General features: G+C 41.0%; 1 protein-coding gene across 1 annotated transcript; it reads right to left on the bottom strand.

Moving 5' to 3' along the window:
• Positions 1–9172: 9172 nt before the first annotated feature.
• LOC122019288 lies at positions 9173–9595 on the bottom strand. The gene has a single exon (XM_042576771.1). It carries the CDS (start codon positions 9593–9595, stop codon positions 9173–9175), a length of 423 nt encoding a protein of 140 aa, XP_042432705.1.
• Positions 9596–9812: the final 217 nt, after the last annotated feature.

Consider the following 9812-nt stretch of genomic DNA (forward strand, 5'->3'; position numbering starts at 1 on the left):
CGATAACCTAACTTAGGTTTTCAATCATCTTCCAATGTCCAATGTTCTTTCCTTGAACATTCTCTGGACATTCTTGAACATTCTCTGGACATTCTCCCCTTAGGTTAACCCAATAACCTAACTTGGGCTCTCCAATAATTCTCCCCCTTTTTGACACACATCAAAAAGAATTCCAATGTTCTTCCTTGAACATTCCTTGACATTCTTTCCCTAGCTTAGGTTAACCCGATAACCTAACTTGGGTTCTCCAATCATTCTCCAATGAATACTCTCCCCTTTTTGACACACATCAAAAGGACAAAGGAGAGTATCAAGGTCAAGAGTTTCTTCCTAATGAAAGTCCCATACCTTTCATTGAAACTCTTAATTTCCCCCTTGATACTAAACTCAACAATCAACTTAGTGATAATCCCATATCACTAATCCTCAAGAGTCTTAAGGAGTACAAACTCCCCCTAAAAATCAACTCCTCTTGACAATTAGGTAAGACTCCCCTAGAGGTCAACTCCCCCTTGACCATTGCACCAACAATGTCTTTGAGAGTTCCAAACCTTAGAAATCCACAAAACCCAACTTCCAGCTGAAATTTCAGACCAACAGCTGAAAAATCAGAAACTGGCACGCACTGATCGGTCCCCAGACCGATCAGAATCCCCCTGGATCGGTCCCCAGACCGATCCACGCTTCACTGATCGCACTGGATCGTCACTGATCGGTCACCAGACCGATCAGAACTTCCCTGGATCGGTCCGGTGACCGATCCATACTCTGAAATCAGAGATTTCTGATTTCCCTTCTCGGAAATTCAGAAACTCCTAAAAAATTCCAGAAAATTCGAAAAAATGTGAAATTTTGAGGATACATTCCTCATAACATATACTATCATGGAAAAATAGTTTTCTATGAGAATAACTTCCATTTTCAAATCTTGATACAAAATTCAAAAACTTTGAAATAATTCAAAGTTAAGTCAACTTTGTATCACAATGTTCAATGATGAATGCTATCACTAGGAAAGCTTCATCAAGATTTTTCAAAACAATTTTGAAATGATTTCAAACCCTTTAATTTGGGACCACAATCTTAGGGCTATATGTACATGACTTGTACACAAGCTTTCCCTATGATCCTCCTTTTCTTGAATTAGGCTCATCTAGGTACAAAAACTATGCACCTTGATCCTAACTCATGATCCTAATATCTCACACACATCTAAGGTGTATCAAACCACATTCAAGTCAATTTGATGTGAGATATGGGTTAAGGTCAACTTAGGCTAAGTTCTCATGCATTTTCTAAACTACACTTTGATCTCAATACCAAAATGTGTTTTTATCCTTAAATCAATTTCATTGATTCTTAATGCAAGAGATGATGACATGGCATAAATTAATAACATAAATGAAAACATGTGCCAATGTCATGATGTCATGGCATAAAGTTTGAAACGAAACTAACACATGACATATAGATAACCTAAGCATTATCATGACATTTCAAATGATAATAAAATAAGTATGATGTCATGGCATGGCATATGGCAACCAATCATGGGAAGTTAGCACAAATAAAATGCCTAAATTCCCTATCTAAGTATCCTTAGCCTTAGCTAACTTAGAATCTAACCCTAGATTGCCCATATATCCCTTAGAGAAAAACCAAAATCCCAATTATGGTATTTCTCTAGGTTTTCTTAAATTGTGCCAAATAAGATTGAAATCGATATTTTTCAAATATGGCACAATTTACTCTTTAAGGAGTAAATAATAATTCTTTTTCATTTTCAAAAGTTCTTAAAACCTTGAAAATGCTCCTTGAGTGTCAATTTCCTCAAAGTTGGGTTAACTACCCTTCTAATCGGAGTTGACACTCTCTAACCCATCTATGGGGTAGAGAAGATGCTCCTAGGAACCCAATAACTATTAGAGCTCATTGGGTTCACTAAATATTCACTAGGGATAACTTCCCTAGCAACCCTCCTAATGACCCTCTTAGGCTTTAAAGCCTTGGTCATTTGGGACTCATCAAGATCAACTCTAGGGGTGACTCCCCTTGTGACCTTGATGTTGGTCTTCCTAGCCCTAGGTTTTGTTCCATAATCGAATGGAACATTATGATAAGTGGGCTTGACCACTTGAGACTTAGGTTTGTGACCCAAACCTTTCTTGTTCTTGGACATTGGTTTTTGACCCTTAAACCCTAGAGATGACTTCTCCAAGTTCTTAAGAGCCTTTTCCAAAGTATCAAGTCTTGACCTCAAGACTTGATTCTCCTTCTCTAATACCTCAATTTTTAATTTTTCATTTTTCTTTGAGGTATTCCTAGGCATATGTCTAGATGATTTGGGATTTCTATCTAGGTTTCCCTTAACCTTAGATGAGTTAATCCTAGGGTTGGCTTTCCTAGTGTTATCCTTATCTAGACTAACATCTTTGGCACCTAAGCACATATATTGGTTCCTAGAATTATCATGCTTATCATTCTTGACAATTGCAATAAAACTACTAGCATGAGTCTTATTATTATTGCAAGAGTGTGCCTTAAATGTTACCTTAGGGTTTGCCTTAGCTCCCCCTATCGACGTGCTCGGTCTCTTGTCCTTGTGAGATTGCCTCCCCCTCGGACATTGACTCCGATAATGTCCCCTTCGCTTGCATTGGAAGCACACCACGTGCTCCTTGCCCTTGCGTGTTGGGACTCCGACTTCCTTGATCTTTGGCGCCGGTGGAGTCTTTCTAACCCTCTTTGGACACTTACTCTTGTAGTGCCCAAACTTCCTACACTCAAAACACATTATGTGTAATTTGCTTGAAATCACAGTGTTTGAGTTACCTAGGGTTGTGGATGTAGATGAGCTTTCTTCTTCATCCCTTCCGGAGGTAGATGCTTCTTCTTGCTCCGAACTTGAACAAGAGGAACTCTCCTCCTCTTCTTCCTTGGATGTTGAGTAGCCCTCAACTCTCAACATAGTTTCAGTTTCTTGTTTAGACAAGAAAGGATACTCTTTTATAATAAAAGACAAATGTTGTTCTGTTTATTTGAAAAATATGTTCTATTGTAGTGCACCACTAATAAACGGACTCTATATTCTAGACCTTGAGAGCCCTATCTATAACATTAGTACCAAGAGGTTCAAGTCAAATGACATGATCCAAACATACCTCTGGCACAGTCGCTTAGGTCATATAAATGACAAGCGCTTATCCCAGCTCCATAAGGATGGTTTGCTGGACTCATTTGATTTAGAATCATATGAGATATGCGAGTCATGCCTACGAGGCAAGATGACCAAGACCCCCTTTAGTGGGCATAGCGAGAGAGCAACTGATTTGTTAGGACTCATACATAGTGATGTATGTGGCCCTTTCAATGTTGCTGCTAGAGGCGGTTATAGATACTTCATCACATTTACTGATGACTTCAGTAGATATGGTTATGTGTACTTGATGACACATAAGTCTGAATCCTTTGAAAAGTTCAAAGAATTCAAGAATAAAGTACAAAACCAGCTTGGCAAGAGTATTAAGATACTTCGATCTGATCGAGGTGGAGAATACCTTAGCCATGAGTTTCGTGACTACTTAGCTGAGTGTGGGATTTTATCTCAACTCACTCCTCCTGGAACACCACAGTGGAATGGTGTATCCGAAAGGAGGAATCGTACCTTATTAGATATGGTACGATCTATGATGAGTCATACAGATCTTCCGACATATCTATGGGGATATGCTCTAGACACGGCAGCTTTCATACTCAACCGAGTTCCATCAAAGGCCGTGATAAAGACACCATATAGGATATGGACTGGGAGAGATGCCCAGGTGTCTTTCATGAGCATTTGGGGTTGTGTGGCTTACGTACGACGTCAAGTCTCAGACAAATAAGGACCCAAATCCGACAAGTGCTATTTCATTGGATATCCCAAGGAAACTAAGGGATATTACTTCTACATTCCCAGTCAGCACAAGATAGTTGTGGCAAAGACTGGGGTCTTTCAAGAAAGGGACTTTGTTTCTAGAAAGACTAGTGGGAGCGCGTTCGATCTTGAAGAAGTTCAAGATGCGAACAATAGCACTGATGCCTCGATGGAAATTGAACTGGAACCACAAAGTGTTGTGGATGATGTTGTTCTACAAGGAGTTGAGGAACAACAACCAGTTCAAGTAGACATACCTCTTCGCAGGTCTGATAGGGTACGTCGTCAGCCTGAGAGATACTCATTTCTCTTGTCTGACCATGATGATATTGTGCTCATAGAGGATGAGCCTACCACCTATCAGGAAGCTATGATGAGACCAGATTCCGAGAAATGGCTACAAGCCATGAGATCCGAAATGGAATCCATGTACACCAACCAAGTATGGACTTTGGTTGATCCACCTGAAGGGGTAAAACCCATTGGGTGTACGTGGGTCTTTAAGAGAAAGACTGACATGGATGGACTTATTTATAAGGGTCGCTTGGTAGCTAAAGGTTTCAAGCAGATTCATGGTATTGACTATGATGAAACTTTTTCTCCAGTAGCGATGTTTAAGTCCATTCGGATCATGCTTGCTATTGCAGCCTACCATGACTATGAGATATGGCAGATGGATGTCAAAACCGCATTTCTGAATGGAAACCTACTCGAGGATGTGTACATGACACAACCTGAGGGTTTTGTAGATCCAGAGCATACTAGCAGAGTATGCAAGCTGCATAAGTCCATTTATGGATTAAAGCAAGCTTCTCGGAGCTGGAATCTTCGTTTTGATGATGCAATCAAATAGTTTGGTTTCATGAAGAACGAAGATGAGCCTTGTGTCTACAAGAAGGTTGTAGGGGATATAGTTGTCTTCCTCATATTGTATGTGGATGACATACTACTCATTGGGAAGGACATCCCTATGCTTCAGTCTGTCAAGACCTGGCTAGGGAGTTGCTTCTCAATGAAGGACTTAGGTGAGGCATCTCGCATTCTTCGGATACAAATCTATAGAGATAGATCTAAGAGATTGCTTGGCCTAAATCAGAGTACATATATTGACAAGGTACTCCTTCGGTTTGACATGCAGAACTCCAAGAAGGGATTTCTGCCGATGTCACATGGCGTGAGTCTTTCGAAGACTCAAGGTCCCTCTTCTAGAGAGGAGAGAGACCGCATGGATCAGATCCCTTATGCCTCAGCCATAGGATCGATCATGTACGCCATGCTGTGTACTCGACCTGATGTCTCGTATGCTTTGAGCATGACGAGCAGATACTAGTCAGATCCAGGTGAAAGTCACTGGATAGCGGTCAAGAATATTCTTAAGTACTTACGAAGGACTAAAGAATATTTCTTGATATATGGAGGCAATGATGAGCTAACTGTAAAGGGTTACAGTGATGCCAGCTTCCAAACCGACCAGGATGACTACCGATCGCAATCGTGGTTCGTATTTTGCATTAATGGTGGTGCTGTCACCTGGAAGAGTTTGAAGCAGGATATAGTGGCTGATTCTACAACAGAAGCCGAGAGGCAGCAAAGGAGGCGGTTTGGATCCGCAAGTTCATTACTGAACTTGGGGTGGTTCCTAGCATCGCTGACCCAGTTGAGCTCTATTGTGACAACAATGGAGCTATAGCACAGGCGAAGGAACCTCGCTCACATCAGCGGACCAAGCATATACTACGGCGCTTCCATCTCTTTCGAGAGATTATCGATAGAGGAGATGTGATGATTTGCAGAGTACCTACAAAGGCTAACATCGTAGATCCCTTGACCAAGGCTTTGGCACAGAGGAAGCATGATGGTCACACTAGGTTTTTAGGCCTTAGAGCCTATACTGATTGGCACTAGTGCTAGTGAGAGATTGTTAGTTAGAGCCCTAGAGCCAATCATTTGATGATTGTATGGACTCATGTATATCATATTCTTGTATATTAATAAAGGCATTTGTTTGGTTATTATACTTATTTATATTAGTGCCAAATAGACTAAGTATAATAGCGTCCTTGAGTAGAAGGTTCATACCTATATCAATCGATTAGTTGAATCGATAGTGAGATGATATAGGGAACACTAGTCTAAATCATTCCTAGTCGAGTATTAGCATTCAGGGATAATGTTAATACAACAAGACTAGCATGTAGGTCAGCTCGATGACTTGATCTCACAAGTCATGGATATAGAGATATCAAGCTGACACCTGGGTATGCATTAGAGAATGTATACTGAATGACCCGCCATGAGAAAGTATCATGGATCGTTATATGAGTGTCATATACTTTCTCATGTGGCTATTAGTATGACTATTAGTCCTTAGACCTGAAGTCACCATGGATCCCTACATAAGGAGTTATGTACTTTAGTTTCGTCAAACGTCACCCGTAACTGGGTGGACTATAAAGGCGATTACTGGGTATGTAACAAATTATGCGGAGGGATGTGAGTGACGTAGATGGAATCTATCCCTCCCATATGACGGGTGCGACATCGGTATTCTTGATAGAGTGAGACCACTAAGTGCATGGCCATGCCCAAATGAGTCAACATTAGATGTTGAGCTCATTTGATCGAGTGAGTCTACTTGGAGTTCAAGATTTAGATTGATTAGAGGATGACACGGTCTATGCCTCACATTGATCAATCTAGATGTTTAGGATAGAAGGACAATGTCATATATTTTGTGAGGAGTCACAATTGGTAGTCACAAGGTGATGTCGGATCTCGACATTCTTGTAACTTGGGTAGTAATGATGTGTTGCTAGATACCGCTCATTACTTATGCTCCTAAATGGGTTTAGGGCATTGCCAACGTTACAAGAACCTATAGGGTCACACACTAAGGACAATTAGATGGAGATTTGGTTCATATGATGAACCAAGAGGATTAGATTCATTTGATGAATCATATTGGATTAAGAGTAATCCAAATTGGGCTAATTGAATTGGACTCAAGTTGATTCATGTATTTAATGAGTCTAATTTAGATTATGACTCATTAAATCAACTTAATTTAATAAATTAGATTCATTATATTAAGTTGGCTTGAATTATATGGTTGGATTAGATCAACCATGAGAAGATTTGATCAAGTTTGACTTGATTTGAGAGAAAGAGAAAAAGTCATGTTTGACTTGACTTTTTGCCACATCACTAGTGAGTTGGCAATATGTGGACCAATAGGATTGCTCCACATCATCAATGTGTGCCACCTCATGGAGGTTACAAGCCTCCATAGCATTTAATGTGGCCGGCCCACATTAAATGAGGAGGTTACACTTGTTGCCATGTCATTGAGTGAGGTGGCAAGATGTGGACCAATAGTGTTGATCCACATCATCCTAGAGTGCCACCTCATGGGGGTTACAACTCTTAATGGTCTCCACATTAATTGGAATTAATGTGGGGAGTTACACCTCCAAGATGTGGCCGGTCACTCTAGTGGGGAATGAAAAAAAAATATTCATTTTTCATTCAAGTGTGATTAAGTCATCTTCTTCCTCTAGAGCTCTCTCTTCTCCCTCTCCTCCTCTCTTGGCCGAACAAGACAAGGTGCTAGCACACCTTTGTTTGGTCTTCTCCATCAAGGATTGTTCGTGTGGATACTTCTAGAGGACCGTACACTTGACGGTCTAGAGATCCGGCACCTTGGACGAGCGGGAACACGAAAGGCACGCTTCGAAGGTATAACCCTTATCTAGTGTAGATCTAAAGGTTTTACAAACTCGTACAAGAAAAGGTTTTTCGAAAAGTTTTTGTTTATGAATCTTTGCACGGATCTACGACTTTGGGTGACTCGGGGTTTCCGCGACGCGAAAAAGCGGTTTTCGCGGCCCGAAGAACCCAACACCACGAAGTGCATGGCCATGCCCAAATGAGTCAATATGGGATATTGAGCTCATTTGATTTAGTGAGTCTACTTGGAGTTCAAGATTTAGATTGGTCAGAGGATGACACGATCTATGCCTCACATTGATCAATCTAGATGTCTAGGATAGAAGGACACTTGTCATATTTTGTGAGGAGTCACAATTAGTAGTCACAAGGTGATGTCGGATCTCGACATTCTTGTAACTTGGGTAGTAATGATGTGTTGCTAGATATCGCTCATTACTTATGTTCCTAAATGAGTTTAGGGGCATTACCAAGTTTACAAGAACCTATAGGGTCACACACTAAGGACAATTAGATGGAGATTTGGTTCATATAATGAACCAAGAGGATTAGATTCATTTGATGAATCAAATTGGATTAAAAGTAATCCTAATTGGGCTAATTGAGTTGGACTCAAGTTGATTCAAGTATTCAATGAGTCTAATTTAGATTACGACTTATTAAATCAATTTAATTTAATGAATTAGATTCATTATATTAAGTTGGCTTGAATCAAATGGTTGGATTAGATCAACCATGGTAGAGATTGGGTCAAGTTTGACTTGACTTGAGAAGGAAAACCAAAGGTCAATTTTGACTTGACTTTTTAGCACCTCATTGGTGAGTTGTCATTAGGTGAACCAATGATGATGTTCCACATCATCATGGTGTGCCACCTCATGGGAGTTACATTCCCATTCTCTTTAATGAGGCATTAAATGAGAAATGGGGGTTACTCTTGGAGAAGTGGCTGGCCACTTTAGGGGGTTAATGAAATTCATTTTCATTGACTCCTCATTCACTCTTTTCTTCTTCCTCAAGCTCTCCCTCTCCCTCTCCTCCTTGCTTGGCCGAATCTTACCAAGGTGCTAGCACACCTTTGTGTGAGGTTTTCTCCACCTACGTGTCCGTGTGGATACTTCTAGAGGACCGACGCTTGACGGTCTAGAGATCCGGCAATTCCTTAGACGAGCGGGAACGCGAAAGGGCACGCTTCAAGGTATACTTCTCAACACATAGATCTAGGAGTAGATCTAAAGTTTTTGAAACTCGTACTTGTATTTCATTCGGTTTTCCTTGCACGGATCTACGGCTTTGGGTGATTCGGAGTTTCCGCTACGCGAAAAGCGATTTTCGCGGCCCGAAGAACCCAACAATATGTACACTCGCAAGAGCTCAGATAGTTGATAATCTTGCAAAGTTATAACAACGCTACTCAACAAAAACATCTGCGACAAACTCAAGCATCACAACCTGCAAACTTTCCACATTTCAACAAGCTGCTGGATTTGAATGCTAGCATGAATACGCCTTGGAGTTTTATCCCTTGCCTCATGCAACATTGGTGGAATTAGTCTTCTTAGTTTCGGCACGGCACTTGATAATGAAAAAGGAAGTGATCATGACCACAAGCACTACAAGTCCAAGTCCAACTACCAGAGCAGCAACGCCAGCAGCCGCTATCCCTATCGCATGATGGCTGGAAGGGACTGAGAAGAAGCTCGTTGCCACTGCTGCATCTGCTCGTGCCCTTGATGATGTCTTACCAGGGTAGAGCGAAGACAGTGGTGCAGTCGCCGGTATTGCCCCAGTGGCATTTGGATGGAAGAAGTCATACGCCGAGGGCGGGAATGGCATGGGGTTTTCAAAGAATAGGCCATGGGGAGAAGATGATCGTAGCTTTTTGGGGTGTTCTTCGGCAAATATCAAGGACAGTAGTAAAAGAGACGAGAGGAAGGTGAGCTGAATAGTCATGGTTATACTGTTTTCAGACGATATGTGGTTTCGACTAGATAAGCACTCGCAAAGGTTCCACGGTGAAGTGGTGTATATATGTCTGGTGCTTTGAATTAAGAGTGACTTGTAAGCAAAGGGAGTATATATATGTAATCAAAATGATTCATTCACATAGACAACATGTAAATAAATATTGATACCTTATGATAATGTCCCTATTCCATACCAATCTATA

Source organism: Zingiber officinale, chromosome 9A, assembly GCF_018446385.1.
Source record: "Zingiber officinale cultivar Zhangliang chromosome 9A, Zo_v1.1, whole genome shotgun sequence".
Classification (NCBI taxonomy): Eukaryota; Viridiplantae; Streptophyta; class Magnoliopsida; order Zingiberales; family Zingiberaceae; genus Zingiber; species Zingiber officinale.

Bases quoted from the DNA above. Each gene is read 5' to 3' on its own strand.
- LOC122019288 (XM_042576771.1), bottom strand. From the start codon at position 9,595: ATGACTATTCAGCTCACCTTCCTCTCGTCTCTTTTACTACTGTCCTTG.